General features: G+C 36.4%; 1 protein-coding gene across 2 annotated transcripts; it reads right to left on the bottom strand.

The window, feature by feature from the left end:
• Positions 1-1,971: 1,971 nt before the first annotated feature.
• On the bottom strand, positions 1,972-9,188 carry LOC131531139 (amine sulfotransferase-like). Of its 2 annotated transcripts, none has more exons than XM_058761702.1 (6): positions 8,932-9,188; positions 8,575-8,777; positions 8,366-8,492; positions 3,005-3,099; positions 2,704-2,884; positions 1,972-2,239 (listed from the first exon to the last, which is right to left on the bottom strand). In XM_058761702.1, exons 1-6 carry the CDS (start codon positions 9,095-9,097, stop codon positions 2,112-2,114), a joined length of 900 nt encoding a protein of 299 aa, XP_058617685.1. In that variant the 5' UTR covers positions 9,098-9,188; the 3' UTR covers positions 1,972-2,111. The 2 variants fall into 2 exon arrangements, with proteins under 2 accessions (XP_058617685.1, XP_058617686.1); XM_058761703.1 differs by having other exon boundaries at positions 8,575-8,817; positions 8,932-9,114.
• Between the last annotated feature and the right edge of the window lie 9,411 nt (positions 9,189-18,599).

Raw genomic sequence — 18,599 nt, 5'->3', positions numbered from 1 at the left:
AGTGCCCTAGGGTGACCACGTATGAAGTGCCCCCCCCCAGGAGCCTTCCCATTACAAGGTAATATTTGACTCCTTAAAGTGATTTACAGGGGCATTTTTTGTAATGCCATTTGTTTCCCTTAATTTTATTAAAGGTAGCCTATGTCATTGTCAAATTCAAAAAATTTTTTTTTCCAAAATTTCTAATAAAAAATAAATCAATATTAACAAAATTAGTTTCCACTACAAAGTTAGCACAGAAGAACACAAAAGTGGCATGTAGGTAAATTTACAGACATTTACAAAGGCTCAGAGGTGGCATGGATGTTTTAAATTCATAACAATGTTGTGAGATTAATGTTTTAAATATAAAATTTTGAATATAGAACTATTGTTTGATTTGAAATGATTTAAATAACTGAAATGGCACTTTAAACATAAAAATAAAACTGCCAGTAGGTGGCGGTAAGTGACTGATTTTTTTTCACTGAATCATTCAGTCAACTGATTCGTTTGAACGGCTGATTCATTCAGGAAGGAAGCAAGTGACCATCTTTATGAATGAGTAATTGAATCACTGACTCACTAGATTCATTTAAAAGCAGTTAATTCATAAATGAAACATAAATGTGTTTGAATGGAGATGCGCAGCGGCTCAGCTGTGACTGTTTGAAACTATTTTCCTTTACAAAATAGAGCAAAATCAGGCAATATTGTTAAAGTCATACAATGTACATCACTTTATATTAACTTATATGCCACATTGATGGCTCAGGAAGGTGTAATTGTTCAAATAACATATTGTTTCATTTTAAAATATATAAAAAAAATTGTAACCCTAATGTGTATTTCAATTGTAATATTTCTTTAAAGTCTAGGGACAGAAAAGTGGACGTTTCTGTAGAATGACCCTTATTGTTCTTTGAACCATTGTATTAATTTAATATCACATTTGCAAACTCCCTTAATAATCTTTAAAAGCTGTTACTCACTTCAGTTCATCGCAATCTCACAAAGCTCCACTATAATCAACGAAGCTCTCTACACTGCACAACGAATCTCTTATTTACACCGTCTACACTTTGTTTGTTATGAAGAGGATTTGTAAGCGTGCATAACTCAGCAATGAACAGAAGTATTTTGAGCAGTGAGTGGATTCTGATTAACATTGCATTCAAGGAATAAACATATGTCTGTGATACATTAGGCCTACTCACCGCTGCACAAACACGCAAGTAGAAATCTTTGAAGCTCCTCTCAGCGCAAACACAAATAGCCTGTGCTGATCGGGTTAGTCATACAGGTGCTCCTAAATATTTTTTGATAGTCGCACGCAGTACTTTTCAGTCGCCCTGTATAGCCCTGGCTATGTGTCGTGATATTTTCTCTTTTTTTTTTTTAAATTTACGTTTCGCACAACCGCCAAGTCGATGCTGCCTATCCATTTGTGAATAAATATGCTCGACTCCGACTGTGGGAGGGGGCAAATACACTGTGACCTGACCCAATTGCAATTCTTTATATGCGTGCATATATTTGATATTCTCTCTGTATATATATTGTATCATTAACTGTTCATTTTCTATGCATCTGTATCTCTTCCAGCAAAATAATATATACAAAACATGAAAAATATTTTAAAGGTCTTGTCATTATCGTAATCACTTGGTGCCCCCCTATTGGCTGGTGCCCCAGGGCACTCGCCCAATCCCGTCTATGGATAATCCGGCCCTGGTCATAGTCAACGTTTTGACTGACAACTTCATCTGCAAGAGTCAACAACAGATATTTTACTGTACCATGCTCAGCCATAGCTCGTGATGTGAAAAACAAGAAAAAGGCGCCTCAATTAGAAAAAGACCAAAGAAATCGAGTTTGAAAGGTGACGTGCGACAACCGTAACCCTGAAAATGAAATGTGGGGGGAGGAAATGAATGAATGAATGAATGAATACATAAATGAATGAATAAATTAATTAATATTTATATATTTATTTCTGCATTTAATTATTTCATTATGTATGTATATATATATATATATATATTCACAATATTATGCCTTCCCTTTATTATTGTGATAGAGTTTTATCTTTATTAGTTTGTATAATGGATGGTATATCACAGCTTGAGTTTTCAGTCATGCAATTCTGAGATGTCCCATACGAAGTTAAAAGGTACGTCCTTCATTCTTTCTTGGTAGACGCGGTCAAAACATTCACTCTGAGCCACAGTTAAAGAGTTCTTCCAGTCCCCAACTGTTCCTGTAACACAGCAGGTTGAAAACATTCATTTAACATTTTCCCACTGCTGCTGATATGTCACACTTATCACATTTAAAGGGATAGTTCACCCAAAAATGAAAATTCTGTTGTTATTTACTCACCCTCATGTTGTTCCAAACCCGTAAGACCTTCGTTCATCTTCTCAACACAAATTAAGATATTTTTGACGAAATCTGAGAGCTTTCCGGCCCTCCATATACAGTACAGTAAGGGTCCTACTAGACTGAAGGCCCAGAAAGGTACCAAGAACATCGACAAAATAGATATTGTGAAATCAGTGGTTCAACTGTAATTTTATGAAGCTAAGAAAACAGTAACAGATTTGATCAAAAATATCATAATTTGTGTTCCAAAGATGAACGAAGGTCTTACGGGTTTGGAACGACTGAATTAATGACTGAATTTGGGTGAACTAACCCTTTAATTTTTCAATTTGTTCTGACCTTTGCGCACAAAAAGTCCTTTTGGATGCTCTGTGATATGCTGAGGAAGGAATTCATAGTTGGCCAAGGGGTCTTTCTTCATGTGCTTGAATGTGGCTGTTTCCACCACTTTATCAATCGCTGCATCTGACAGATTCTTTCCCACAAACTCACAGATTTTCACAACGATGGATCTGAGGTCCTGATAAAAGATTTGTACATTTCATATAGATATTCATATACATTATATCCAAAGAGAAATACAATAACTCCAAAAATTTTGATGGAAAGGTCAAAGGGTCATAAACCAAACCAATCTCACCTTGATCATTTCTTCATAAGTAATAATCAGGATGTTGTATTTGTCTTTATTTGTGATCCATCCTTTAACATGGTCAAACCAACAGCCACCAATCACTACAAACCAGACACAACATTAGTGTTTTTTATACTTTGTAGAAGGTTTAAGACCTTTTTTTTCTTTTTACTATTTTCCATAACCTACACTGACTGATGTATCAGAGTGACTATTTACACGAAGTGCAAATAGCCCACCTTGTTGGCAGAGGCTATTTACACTAACTCCACCCACCAACATGTGTGTAACGGGGCTGATGAGATGTGAGATGTGCGGATCCAAGTGCAAGCTTTATTTAGAAACAAGGTCAAAATGGGCCAATGGGCAAGGCAGAGAGATAGTCCAGATACACAGAAATAATCCAGGCAGGGCATAAACAGAGTCCGAACGGTGAGACAGGTAGATACAGGGAACACAGACAAGAAAACAAGAAACAGGTTCCGTATCGCAGCTAACACTAGGGGAGTGATAAACGCAGGACAATACTGGAACTGAACAGAAACACGGAATTGCACGGTAAGGCAGCTAGCGCTTGAGGAGTGCTATACGCAGATCAATACTCAGCAAACTAGATCAGGATCTGAGTGTGTTTATATGGTGTGTGTGTAATAGCTCTCAGGTGAGCGTGTGATTATGACAGTTGTGTGTTCAGTGCAATGGATGATGGAAAATGCAGTCCAGTGTAATGGGCAACAGTCTGTGTGGTGCGAGAGTCAATATGAAGGAAGGGCGACTTCTGATGGTGAGTAGATGGAAGACCATGAACCGAATTCGTGACAATGTGATTGGGCTAGTCAACACTATAAAGATGACTGTCAAACATTAGCTCCAACTGTATTAAAATCATAGCCATAGGTAACTGTCTAGAGCTACAATTGTAATTTGTAAATATTACAATGTAATTACAATTTATTTATTTACTTTTATATTTTATTTTATATTTATTTACTTTTATATTTTATTATTAAGTTCTATTTTGAGCCCCTGTAGTAGTTTTATTTTTTTTTACTTCCATAAAATTTGGGGGAGGGGGCACAACAATACAATTCTGCTTTGGGGGCCAATTTGGCCAGCAGTAGCCCTGTGTGAAACAGACTTCTAGGGGCAGGACTGAAGTTTTGCAAATCTACAAAAAAGCCCCTCATCAATGAGAAGCAAAGAAAAGCCAGACTGAGGTTTGACCATAAGTCAAATGACCATAAGTATTGGACTGTAGAGGAGTAAGGTCATCTTCTCTGATGAGCCTAATTTTGAGCTTTGCACAACACCTGGTCATGTAATAGTTAGACAGAATCCTGGAGATGCCTACAAGCACTGTGAAATTTGGTGGAGGATTGGTGATGATCTAAGGGGTGCTTCAACAAAGCACATTCATCTTTGTAAAGGGCGCATGAATCAAAACACGTACAAGGTTTTCCTTGAAGAAAACTTACTTCCTTCTGTTCTGACAATGTTCCCAAACTCTGAAGATTGGTTTTTCCAGCAGGATAATGCTCACACAGCTAGCCCATTCAAGACCCTGCCATGGTCTGCCTAATCTCCAGACCTAAACCCCATTGAAACCTCTGGAATGTGATCAAGAGGAAGATGGATGGTGGAGACGAAGCTGGAGATGCCATGGGGAACGTAATGAAAATAATGTGGAGGAATATTCTTGGAGGGTCGCGCAGACCTCCATGTGCTAGCCGACTGTACTCTTACTGCTGTTAGGTACGAGGATGAAATCTTCAGAGCCACTGTCAGACCTTACACTGGTGCAGTGGCTCTGGGTTCCTCTTGGTGCATGACTGGCCTCATGTGGCACAGGTTTGTAGGCAGTTTCTGGTGATGAAGGCATTGATGTCATTGGCTGGCCTCCCATTCCCTAGACCTGAATCCAAATGAAAACTGGATTATGTCTCAAAATATCCAAAGCCGCCAAGTAGCATCGCAGACTCACTAATGCCTTGGTCCAGGTCTGGCAGGAGATCCCCCAGAACACCTTCCGCCATCTCATCAGGATGTTGCCAGGAGTGCCATAAACACTACCAACTTTCCTGTAGCTCAAATAGTAGAGCATGGCACTAGCAATGCCAAGATCATGGGTTCGATTCCCAGGGAAAGCAAGAGCTGATAAAATGTAAAAAAAAACTGTAACTTGAATGCAATGTAAGTCGCTTTGGATAAAAGCGTCTGCTAAATGCATAAATGTAAATGTAAATGTTGATGAAATCTATGCAAGTTTGATCAGCCTGAATTTCAGTTTTTTAATTTGATTTTCAGTCCTCAGTGGGTTGTTGATTTTGGTTTTTATTGGACATTGTCATATCATTTTGTTCTTAACGAATTACTCAATAGCTGTGTTTCCATCCAAAGATTCGATTAAACTTGTGCGCAAAACTGGAATATCGCATAAAACATTTGCAAATAAAGCACCGTTTCCATCCAACGAGTCAAAGAGAACAAGATCGTCACTTTCTGGAAAACTGCCACTAAATATCACTAAGAAAACTAGGAAAAGCCACTGAATACAATAATTTTCATATATGATAAATGACTTGAACCTCAGAGCAAGCAGTCTTTTTCGATGCGCATGGAATACTTTATTCTGTAAATATGTTTCCATCGTAGTTTATGCGCATTTTTCTTATCAGATAAAAAGTTTATCCTACTCAAATGTGCGCATAAGTTTTTTATGCACATTTTTAGAATTTATGAGCATCTTAGCGTTTCCATCCAGCATTTTTTTATGTGATATTCCAAAATGCACATTAAAATAGGTTAATGGAAACACGACTAATGTATTTAAATAAAGATTTTCAACTTGAATATTAGGGCTGTCGATTTAAAGCAATTAACGCCCCCAAACGAGTGCTGTTTTTGTCTCAAATGTGATATTGATTTTATACAACAGTTCAATAAATGAGAACTTAATATTGTGTTATTTTAAGACACTATATTGTTTGTTTTTGTTCAGTTTTGCCAATGTACATATTACCTTTATAGCCACGGCAGAACTGTTTTCCATCTCCAAGTTAGGCCCTGTCCCACATCATACCCTAAACCCTTGTGGTCTTCCTCTAAGTCCACATGACGTAATGACACTGACTGTCGGGAAGAAGTCTACCGCATAGCTTGTCCCAGTGCTGGCTCGGCAGAAGTGCACATTGAGGGTGCATAGTAGTCATAAAGAGGGCGCTCACGAGCATTCTTCTGAAAGCTAAAATGACAAATGGGACACCCTAAGGTCTCGTGGACTTAACGGACACGTGCATGTGGCATCCATTGTAAGTCCACAAGACCATAAGTGCACATGAAGTGTGCCATTTGGGACATTTAATTTCTGCATGAATTCGCGTTTTGAATGATTCGAATGAACGAATGACTCAATGTCTTATTCATTAAGATATTTACTGCCACCTACTGGCAGTTTTAGTTTCTTATTTAGATTATTATTTAATTAAAAATTATTATAATATATTAATAACAAATCTAAAAACTAAAAAAAAAAAAACATATTAATAAAAATCTATCTAAAGAGATAGTTCACCCAAAAATTATAAATGAAAAAAAAGAAAAATTCCATAGTATGTAATATCGCTTTAATGTAATAATTGCTTTAAATTATCTTGGGTGGCCAATTTGCCAATTGTAAGCAATTAAAATGTGATTAAGTAGATTAATTTATGACCACATTGTATAATTAATTAGATTACAAATTTATATATACACTGTTTTTGCAACACATTCTTGGCGTCAATATCTTTTGAATGAGATGTCAGCGCGTTAATGGAGCGGGATCATTTTTAGCAATTAAAACCTTATCTTTTACTCTCAGCACAACTTGTTTGTAATGCTTTTATAAGGCTTTTTTATGGTCAGTTTTTGCAATAAATACCTGTGACTGTACTTATATTTGCCTATTCCGTGTTTAAATTGTTCAGAAGTGGGTAGGTTTAGGGTAGGGGTGGGCTTAGGTTAGGTTCTCCAATGAAAGTAGGGTACAACGGGGGGCTAAAGGGTCCCCGGGGTAAAAGGCGCCTTTGATATTATTTTCATCTAAACCACAAGATGGCACAAAAACATAGCTTAGCACTTTCAAAAACATTTGCTTTTTAATATGCACGCCTATATTTATCTGATCTTTGAAGCGATCGCGCATAGCAGCGCAAAGTTGATTCTGTGCTTACTTGATCTAATATGTTATGTTTTTGAAAATGTTGTAGATTTAAGTAGCAAATGAGAATCGCTAGAATTAATGCATATATTTTGAGACAAATGTCTTCTTTATGATTTTGTTTAAGACAATTAAAGCAACAGTTTTTAAATAACGAAAGAATATGTAAAAGTATGGTATTTGGGGTAAAAAGCGCCTCTGCTTTTGGGGCTAAAGGCGCACAGTAATTAACATAATAATTAATAGATCGCTGACTTCCATTTGTTGAAATGACATGGTTAGATTCAGATGGTAAATATCATATATTATGTTGGGTGTCCATATTAGAGATAATCACCATGTTTAGAATGAAACCGTCATATTTAAAAACATGATATTAATTATATCATACAATAAAATATAATTTGTTGTTACTACTGTAAATTTATATTAAATTATTATTGGATCTCAAATACTTTCAGAATCTTTACTTATTAAAATTATTTTGTTTCTGTATTTTAAAATATATATTTTTTATATTAACATATTTTAATGACAGTATATTTATTGACCAAAAATTTATTCTTTTATTTTTCAAAATAAGCAGAAAATAGTACAAACTTTGCTAAAGTGATTGTTTTGAACAAGTATTAACTTAGACATTAATTTAAAAAACATTATTTTAGCTAAAGTATTTGTATCAATACCGTGTGCCGTTTACCCCATGCTGGTGGGCCTTTTACCCCGTGTGTGGGGTAAAAGGCCCCCCTTGCCACCTCATACATTTATAAGATTTTTAAACAAAATAAACAACTTCAATGATTTATTTTCACACAATAGCTGTTGCTCCATTAATGTTCAATGCAACGTATTTACTTTTTCTGCAATTATACATTTTAGGTGCAGTGAATAGCACATTTTTTCTTAAGGTGGGCCTTTAGCCCCGTTGTACCCTATAAAGGAAGACCCCTGCACGTCTAAAAGTGACGCTAAAAGGATATCCCTGTGTGTAGAAAAATTACACTAAAGGGGTACCTTATGGTGCCCAAAAGCGATGCCAAGGGGTCCTGACCAAGTGTCAATTTGTGTGTGTATGGTTTTTCTTTTTTTATTAAGTATCTCATTTCCACCAAAAGAAAAAAAAGAAAAAAAGAAAAAGATATATTAGGTCTATTGGTTTTGGCTCTTACTCCATCCTGTGAAGAATTTGTCCAGCATCTCATCAAAGTTCTTGGAAGAATCCAGGTTTTTCATGTTGTTGGAAAAATGGAAATATGACACCATGATGTCTTTTGGGTTTCTCATGACATAGATGACCTGACAGCGAGGACAGATGTATTAAAAAAAAAATTCATGACATCATGAGAATTCATTAATTGATTGATAAATGTGTACTCACTTTTCCTTTTCCTTGCAGCATTTTGGGCATCAGCGGCTGGAGTAAATGGGAGCAGAAGAGTCTTGGAGATGGACGTGTGTTGTAATTTTTATCCATTGATCGATACTCTAGCCATGGCATCTGGTCATGGGTGATTTGGTTGGCTTTGTCCGGGAAATCTTCAGCATATATTAAGGTCATGAGCCGTTGGGTCCACACCGTACCTGAGAGAGTGATGTTGAGTCGAAAATAAAATACTAGGGGCTAGATTGAATAAAGTTAAAAAAAAGGTCATTACCTTAAACATTTACACGCTAATGCATAGTTCACACTTTTCTGCTAGTTCAAACAGTGAGTACACCAAAAAATCTCACTTACCAGATTTGGGGAAGGTAACAACAAAGACATCATCATCCTTTGTTTCAAAATCCTCTAAACTGTCAATATATTCTGGAGTAAGATCATGATTGTCTGCCAAAGCTATGACAGTTCCTTTGTAGGTGAACATTTTGTCACCAAGCATTTTGTATTCCTGCTGAGCCATGTTTGAGATCTTACTGAACCAAATGAAGTCAACACTAGTAAAGAGTGTAAATAGCTGAGAAAACTTTGATTTATCCAGGACCTGATTTCACTGAAAAAAGAGCTGTTACACAACAGCTAGTAAAAGTGTTGTTTACATTTGCATAGTTCATTGCCAACCTTTGGATTTGTTACTTTAACCTAATTCTTCATTATCTACCTTTGAAGATCAATAGTGATATTCAGAAAGCCAAAAATATCACAAATATAAGTGCAAAGACTAGTAATGCACAAATTCTGCTTGCATTTGGCTCATTTTTATAGTTATACTTTCAATAATATTCTAGATCAGTGGTTCTCAACCTTTTTGACATTAAGGGTCCCCCATTTTATTAACACAAGCTGGGAGTTCTGGCATATTGAATTAACTCTAATTCATTTTTGTGATTCCAGAAGTTTCAAGAACTACTGTTCTAAATGCATTAAGAGAATAAGCTAAAAGTTACACAATAGTTAAATAAGGGATGAAGGTAGTTTAAGAAATTTATCTTTGTCCCGGGAAATTTATCTTTGTCCCATCATAAGAACATTTTGTAGTGTTGAACATTGATAAGACTATGAAGCAATCATATAGACATTAATGCACAAACAGGAACATAAGCAACTCATTTACTTTTAGGGTTGAAATGACTTTAAACTCGATTTATTCTAGGTCTGTTTATTGTATATTTATGACTTGAACTTGAAGGTGTTCGCTGACATCCACTGATCATTTTGGGGGACTAAAGTATCTTCGAAATATCAGAACGGTTCTATAGTGTGGGAGAAAAAAATACTATGAAAGTCAATGGCTACCAGCAGGGGCGTCATGCACTCATTATTTTTGAGGGGGCACGATTTGGGGTGGGGGGTGGGGGGTAGGGTTGTGACACTTAGTAGCCACAGCAGCATTTGTGTTTTAATTACTTTTTCCTTTTTATTCGAAACATTCCCAAACGTATGAACTATATCATGAAATATCTTCATTCTCACCTTTATAGGTTATGTTAGTTGATCTAGTGGGCAACGGTCAAAGTAACCTAATAAAGTAATCTATTAACTATGCATAAAAACCTGTCTGTTTACTTAATTAACAGATATGGGTGTCATGCCTAACATATTTTAATAAGACTGACTTTATATTTAATGTGAATTTAACATTGAAAGTTAATGTGAATAAAAACATTGTAAGTTAGGCTACTAATCATTACACTTTCATTGTACAGAAAGAGAGCAAAGAACATACATTAACAAAGAACATTTTCACTGACAGTCTAGAGTTCAAGCACTCTCAAAAACTCCCATTAAAATCACTGAAGCTGTTTACTCTGTGAAATTAATATCTCACTTACAGATTCGTACACACATTTGCATTTTGTTGTTTCTGACGAGAGAATTCGCCAGAAAGAGGTATTTAGTCAGCGAGCGAGTGAAGAAAACACCGGCATAGCACTTTCACACACAAGTCTAGATATTTGAAAAAAAGATACATTTTCCTAACAATATTAGGAATTTGCGTGTCTGTTTAAAGGGGTGGTTTGATTGCAATTTCACTTTTTCAACGTTAGTTAGTGTGTAATGTTGCTGTTTGAGCATAAACAATATCTGCAAAGTTGCAGCGCTGAAAGTTCAATCTTTTCAAATTCTGGAAGTTTAATGCCTATAAAAACGGCTGGTAGGGACTACAACGAACTACTTCCCGGGTCTGATACGTCACGGACCCAGATAAACCCCGCCCTCGGGAACATGTAAGGAAGGGGGCGAGGCCATTAGAGAAGAGGAAGAGAAAACTAGGGGTGCACGTAAAACTCTATTCATATATGAATCGCGATTCTAGTCTTCTAACGATTCTAATGGATTCACAAGTTTCTATTAATGTTCTAAAACAGCCGTTCTTAACCCTTGTGCATTGTTCAAATTCACTTCCCTTTCCTTATGTTCGGGATGGAAACATCCACTAAATTAAACTGTTGTAAAATTGTATCAGATAAATATTTAAACTTTTTTTTTTTTGCATAAATCTCAACCTCAGTCCTGATCAAAACGACTAAATCTTTTAAAAAAATCCAGGATTTTTACTCTTTAATTGCCAAGTTCATAAATGATGTCACTGATTTGGGGGGGAAAAAACACAAAATGACTTATTTTCAATATAAAAAGTGAGTGTGTACTGGATATTTTTTAACCTTTTATCACAGTCTTGGACATGTGAAAGATTAGTAACAGCATTGGCTTTGATTCATTGTTAGTTATTGTGCAGCATCAGATTTTAATTTTTTCTCCCTCATTTACTGTTCGTGGCTGTTTTTGCCCCATTGACTTCCATTATAACAACATTTTTTGATTGCAAAGCCATGACACCATATAATCATGCATTCTTGATGGTTGGTGGTTTTCCCTGTTTGGAAGAGGTCAAATTTGTCATTTTTACTGTTGATCACCAGGTAGCACCATTAACCCTTTAGATAGGCCTGTGCAAAAAAAAGGCTTGTATATGGAGTTATATGGAGTATAACAGCATATTATAGTGTGTGTGTGTGTGTGTATGTGTGTCTGTGTGTGTGAGAGAGTGAGAGAGAGACCTTTGCGCACTTACCTTGATGCGTCTGAGAAAATCAAAATATGCACCTCAGCTCTCAGAACTGCATGGAGTAAACAAAAACAAAGTAAGTGTATTTATGCACCTGCTGCCTTTTGATGGTGAGAAGTACGGACGGACTATGTGTGAAATGCTTGTCTTTTCTTGACGGTAAAGCCAGTTTAAAACCTTAAAATTCTTCAGTGATACACTTTTCCATTTTTTCTGTAAAAAATCTACTCTGCATAAGATTTATGAACATAATTTATTATGAACCAAAATGCAACAACAACTTAAAATAAACTGAACAATGGTGCAAGAGTTGAGGCTGGATGGAGAACTAAACAATTAAACTAACTATTTAGTGTGTATGTGTGCACGTGTGTGTGTGTGTGTGTGTTCAGTCTTTCCAGCAGGACTTGCGGCATATCACTTGGTGCTCTTTGCAAGTGTGTCCACCACAACAGACGCAAGTGCTGACTGAAGAAAGGGAGTTGTCTCCACGTTGGTGGTTGGTGGAAAACCACACTTCGCCGTTTCTCCCAATCCAACCAGATCCAGGACCCTCTGAATCCTCCTCACCTTCAGTGGAAGCTGGAGAGGATGATGAGGGTGCCACAACAAAATCAGGATCCGACTCTCCTGAGTCTGTGGTGTCAGAGGGAGAAGACAATACATCCTGCAGCTCGCTGGAGGGGTCAGGCTGCATAATCAGTTCTAAAACTTCGGTACAAGTCAAGCCCTTTCTCATGTTGCTTGCTGCTCTTCTCACCATCAAATGACCAGACGGATGGCATTTTGTTTAGTCTGTACTTCTCACCATCAAAAGGCAGCAGGTGCATAAATACACTTACTTTGTTTTTGTTTACTCCATGCAGTTCTGAGAGCTGAGGTACATATTTTGATTTTCTCAGATACATCAAGGTACAGTATTGTTCAAAATAATAGCAGTACAATGATACTCTATTATTTAGCAGTACAATAGCAGTACAAAATAATACTCTAGCAGTACAATGTGACTAACCAGAATAATCAAGGTTTTTAGTATATTTTTTTATTGCTACATGGCAAACAAGTTACCAGTAGGTGCAGTAGATTCTCAGAAAACAAACAAGACCCAGCATTCATGATATGCACGCTCTTAAGGCTGTGCAATTGGGCAATTAGTTGAAAGGGGTGTGTTCAAAAAAATAGCAGTGTCTGCCTTTGACTGTACAAACTCAAAACTATTTTGTACAAACGTTTTTGTTTCTAGGATTTAGCAATCCTGTGAATCACTAAACTAATATTTAGTTGTATGACCACAGTTTTTTAAAACTGCTTCACATCTGTGTGGCATGGAGTCAACCAACTTGTGGCACCTCTCAGCTGTTATTCCACTCCATGATTCTTTAACAACATTCCACAATTCATTCACATTTCTTGGTTTTGCTTCAGAAACAGCATTTTTGATATCACCCACAAGTTCTCGATTGGATTAAGGTCCGGAGATTGGGCTGGCCACTCCATAACATTAATTTTGTTGGTTTGGAACCAAGACTTTGCTCGTTTACTAGTGTGTTTGGGGTCATTGTCTTGTTGAAACAACCATTTCAAGGGCATGTCCTCTTCAGCATAGGGCAACATGACCTCTTCAAGTATTTTAACATATGCAAACTGATCCATGATCCCTGGTATGCGATAAATAGGCCCAACACCATAGTAGGAGAAACATGCCCATATCATGATGCTTGCACCACCATGCTTCACTGTCTTCACTGTGTACTGTGGCTTGAATTCAGAGTTTGGGGGTCGTCTCACAAACTGCCTGTGGCCCTTGGACCCAAAAAGAACAATTTTACTCTCATCAGTCCACAAAATGTTCCTCCATTTCTCTTTAGGCCAGTTGATGTGATCTTTGGCAAATTGTAACCTCTTCTGCACATGCCTTTTTTTTAACAGAGGGACTTTGAAAATAGATTAGCTTCACACAGACGTCTTCTAACTGTCACAGTACTTACAGGTAACTCCAGACTGTCTTTGATCATCCTGGAGGTGATCATTGGCTGAGCCTTTGCCATTCTGGTTATTCTTCGATCCATTTTGATGGTTGTCTTCCGTTTTCTTCCACGTTTCTCTGGTTTTGCTCTCCATTTTAAGGCATTGGAGATCATTTTAGCTGAACAGCCTATAAGTTTTTGCACCTCTTTATAGGTTATCCCCTCTCCAATCAACTTTTTAATCAAAGTACGCTGTTCTTCTGAACAATGTCTTGAACGACCCATTTTCCTCAGGCTTTCAAATGCATGTTTAGCAAGTGCTGGCTTCATCCTTAAATAGGGGCCACCTGATTCACACCTGTTTCTTCACAAAATTGTGAAAACTGCTATTTTTTTGAACACACCCCTTTCAACTAATTCAACTAATTGCCCAATTGCACAGCCTTAAGAGGGTCCATATCATGAATGCTGGGTCTTGTTTGTTTTCTGAGAATCTACTGCACCTACTGGTAACTTGTTTGCCACGTAGCAATAAAAAATATACTAAAAACCTTGATTATTCTGGTTAGTCACATTGTACTGCTATTATTTTGAACAATACTGTAAGTGCGCAAAGGTCTCTCTCACACCCTCTCTCTCTCTCTCTCTCTCTCTCACACACACACACACACACACACACTATAATATGCTGTTATACTCCATATAACTCCATATACAAACCAGAAACTAAGCTTTTTTTTTGCACAGGCCTATCTAAAGGGTTAATGGTGCTACCTGGTGATCAACAGTAAAAATGACAAATTTGACCTCTTCCAAACAGGGAAAACCACCAACAATCAAGAATGCATGATTATATGGTGTCATGGCTTTGCAATCAAAAAATGTCGTTATAATGGAAGTCAATGGGGCTAAAACAGCCACGAACAGTAAATGAGGGAGAAAAAAATTTAATCTGATGCTGCACAAAAACTAACAATGTATCAAAGCCAATGTTGTTACTAATCTTTGACATGCCCAAGACTGTGATAAAAGGTAAAAAAAAAAAAAAATCTAGTCCACAATCACTTTTTATATTGAAAATAAATCATTTTGTGTGTTTTTTTCTCCCCAAATCAGTGACATCATTTATGAACTTGGCAATTAAAGAATAAAAATCCTGTTTTTTTTTAAAAACATTTAGTAGTTTTGATCAGGACTGAGGTTGATTAATAGATTTATGCAAAAAAAAAAATTGAAAAAAAAAAAAACATTTTTACAGCAGTTTAATTTAGTGGATGTTTTCATCCTGAACACTAACGAAAGGATAGTGAATTTGCCCACAGTGTATGGTTGAGTTTTTGAAAATTTTCCAAAATATGTGTAAAAATAAGATCTGTCACCAAAAATCATTCCATTTGCTGAAACACAGAGAAAGTTGTGGCCAAATTAAGACTCAATAGCACCCCATAGTGGACGAAAACGTCCCCAACAGTACATAAAGGTTAATACTGTTCCTCGCGTCGCCCTGCTCTGCATCTCTCTCTCTCTCTCTCTCTCTCTCTCTCATTCAGATCGTCTTTCACATAGCAATACATAGCAATGAGAAGCCTTATACATGGACGCGCGTGCGGTTGCTGTGCTGTATTAAAGCTTTAATCAGAATAAAACCATATATTAAAAGCTAGCATAAACAGTAGCATAATAACAGTGTATCTAAAAGTATGAGACAACAAACAAACAAACAAACAAACAAACAAACATACCATTAAGAGCCGTGCTTGCACAGGTTCTGCATGATCCTCTTCACTAATATCCTCTGTGTCTCAATCGGGCTCAAATTGATAAGCAATATAGACGACGCCATTGTTTACAATACAACCAGAGCACATGCCGCTGAGCTGAGGGGCGGGACATTTAGACGCACGCTCGGCGGTTTAGTGAATCACAACACACTGAGTCAGCTAACCAATCAGAGCCCATCACATATTTCTGGGGGAGGGGCTTCATAAAAACAGGAAATAATCGAGGCCTTTGTCAGAAAAGGGACAGAGAGGTGTGGAATAAAGGTAAATTATATAAAAAATAATGCGTTTTTTAAAAAACGAAGCATGAACACACGTTAGACTGCACCCCATAAACACAATCAAGCCTAGTAAAAACAGTAAACCACCCCTTTAAAAAAAAAAAAAAATTATGGGGTTAGAATCACTATTGATGCCCGATTCAGTTGATCAATGAATCACTCTGAATCATTCAAAACACTTCACTCATGGACTGAATCGTTTGAACCGTGGTATGTTTTCAGGGGTATTTTCAAAGATCAAACTAGTAGTTCACATACGAGTAGTCCAACACGATAATCTTTTTTTTTTTTTTTTCTCTGTGGTCGAATGTGTCATACACATTTAGATTTAGTCTTACACGGAGACTGGGTTTGAAATGACGATCGTTCACTCCTCTTTTCCCACACAGGGGTCACCTAATCCTTCCTCTGGAGAGTCGAACATGAAAAAGGACTGGGATTATTTCTTACTTCTCTGAGACTTTTAGAGTTTAGATTATGATCTACAATTTGATATAACAAATCCTACACCTCTGAGAACAAAATTATAAATGTAGACTAATTGGTTGAGGGTTTCAAGACAGCAAATTCAGCAAATTTTAATTTAGAATTAAAATTAGGTGAAAATGTAATTAGCATCAGGCCATCCAAATTGTAGATGAGTTTGTATTTTTATAGATATGGATAAATTTATAGATCTGGATTAAATATCTAAGGTTAAAATATGAGCCCTCTATCCATAGAATTACTTTCTCCAGTAAAAAAAAATGTCTCGTCTGAATCAGGAGAGAAATATGCACAGCTCAAGCACAGTTTACAAGTGAAAACAGTCCGAAACTGTTCTAAACAAATATGTAGGTGGATTTTGATGTGAGAGGACAACAGGGGGATGAACTTTTCAGTGGAAGAAGAATCATTATTATAGAATCGTATTTTGATGTATTGCATTTTGTTTTTATCAGCTTTTTGAACTCTCATTCTGACGGCACCCATTCACTGCAGAGGATCCATTGGTGAGCAAGTGATGTAATGCTAAAATTCTGCAAATCTGTTTTGATAAAGAAACAAAATCATATTCTTCTCGGATGGCCTGAGAGTGAGTCCATTCTCAGGAAACTATTCCTTTAATTTATTACTTGCATGCTCGTATTGAAATACCGATTGGAATATTTGTACTTTAAATAAATAAATAAATAAATAAATATTTTTACAACACATGACCATTAAGTGACAAAATCCAAATGTAAGAGAACGTAAAGACTTTCCCTTATAGATGTCCCTTATTTAAAAAATAGTTAAAAATATTAGAATAAAAGTTAATGTTATTCATCAGCTACTCCTTTTCTCACATAAACACTAAATCTTTTTTTTTTCTTTAAACAAAATTAAGGGTAATTAAACTTACAAAGTTTATTTATTTATTTATTTTTATAAATCTGTTTTCAGCTGGGGTATATAATGTCTCAGTCTTTTTGACTGTTGATGTGTCTCATAAACAACCAGAATATAAAAGAGGCCTTACATAAACAGAATAGTTAACTCTGTTCTACAATCAGATTGTTGATGGTCCCCCACACACCTAGCATCTGCAGACACTGGTATTTGTTTGTAAACTTGACTGTGAAGGATCCAAGGCTTTTGTGCTGTTTTTGAAGGATCTGAGGCATTTATGCAGCCTGTTTTGTCTACTCTATCTAATACTCTGTTGTTTGCACAAAATACTGTATATCTACAATGAATCTCACGTTCAGAACAGCAAGTCAAGGGGCACGTAAAGGGCTTTTCAATGCATAAAGAGTCTGAAAAGGTCTGCCATTGTTCAAAGTAGGGAGCAATGTACTTGCCGTTTTAAAAGGATCTTTTCAGGTAGGCCGTAAACCGATCCTGGGCCTTTCCTGGCGAGGGTGTGCCTGGGCATCTCTGATTTACCTAAGGGACCAGACGCCCGTCCATGGGGCCGCCGAGGGAGGGGGGGATGGAGAAAAGGAGGCAGCTGGTTACTGGTTGCAATGGATGAATGGATGAAAGAGGAGAAGGCTGAGAAATTACAAACAAAGGTGCTGATGAAGGTTACTGCGAGGTTTGTGTTGATCATGTCATACTAAATCCTCTTGACCTGAGGAAAAGTTTAAGCCAGAAGATAACAAAAAAGTGTTTAAACACAATAAATGTTTAAACTACATGTACACTTGTCTACTTGACAATAGGTGCTTGGGATAACAGTAAGGATAATGCAGTTCTCTGGCACAAGTTAAAAGTGAAAGGATAAAGTAGTTCAGGACAGATGCCAGAACGCCTGCAGTGTCATACAGTGAACCAGCAGAAATAAAACAGGACATAAAGAGCTGGGAACCTCCCTCAGAGTGAGTCCTCTGAAAACATTGCCTAAACAAATATATATTCTCATATGTTGTCATCATTCATTGACTATTCAGAGCACTACAAATGACACACTATGTTTTTACTATGACATGCTATTTTACATGAGCAACTTGTCTTGCTACTGCTAATTTCATAGCTAGCATATATATATATATATATATATGATATAGTGAATAATATTATTTTATTTTCTAATCAGTATTTTCCCTTTGGAACATTGTTGGTTGTGATGGTAATTACGTAACAACTGACACCACAAATATGTGACAATAAATATTGGAATAGTTTGTTTATTCACTCTTTGCTTAGATTATCACAGGGGCAGTTTTATTATTTTGATTTAAGATTTTTTAAGGATACTTATTAAAGGTATAAGTATATATTTATATACATTGTGTATATCATGCAATTATTATTTTATTATTAATAATATAATTTTATTTCAGTTTTATTTATATAGATTTATATATATTCGTTTTTAGTATATATTTATTTTAATTTAATT

This window comes from Onychostoma macrolepis, chromosome 22, assembly GCF_012432095.1.
Source record: "Onychostoma macrolepis isolate SWU-2019 chromosome 22, ASM1243209v1, whole genome shotgun sequence".
In the NCBI taxonomy this organism is placed as follows: domain Eukaryota; kingdom Metazoa; phylum Chordata; class Actinopteri; order Cypriniformes; family Cyprinidae; genus Onychostoma; species Onychostoma macrolepis.
This window is presented reverse-complemented; position numbering and strand designations above follow the sequence as displayed.

Excerpts from the sequence above, each read along its gene's own strand:
- LOC131531139 (XM_058761702.1), bottom strand. The coding sequence starts at position 9,097 with ATGGCTCAGCAGGAATACAAAATGCTTGGTGACAAAATGTTCACCTAC. Across the intron at positions 3,100-8,365 it reads CAAATTCTTCACAGGATGGA|TGATTGGTGGCTGTTGGTTT; the intron begins GTAAGAGCCAAA and ends TCTGGTTTGTAG. Across the intron at positions 2,240-2,703 it reads AGGACTTTTTGTGCGCAAAG|GAACAGTTGGGGACTGGAAG; the intron begins GTCAGAACAAAT and ends GCTGTGTTACAG.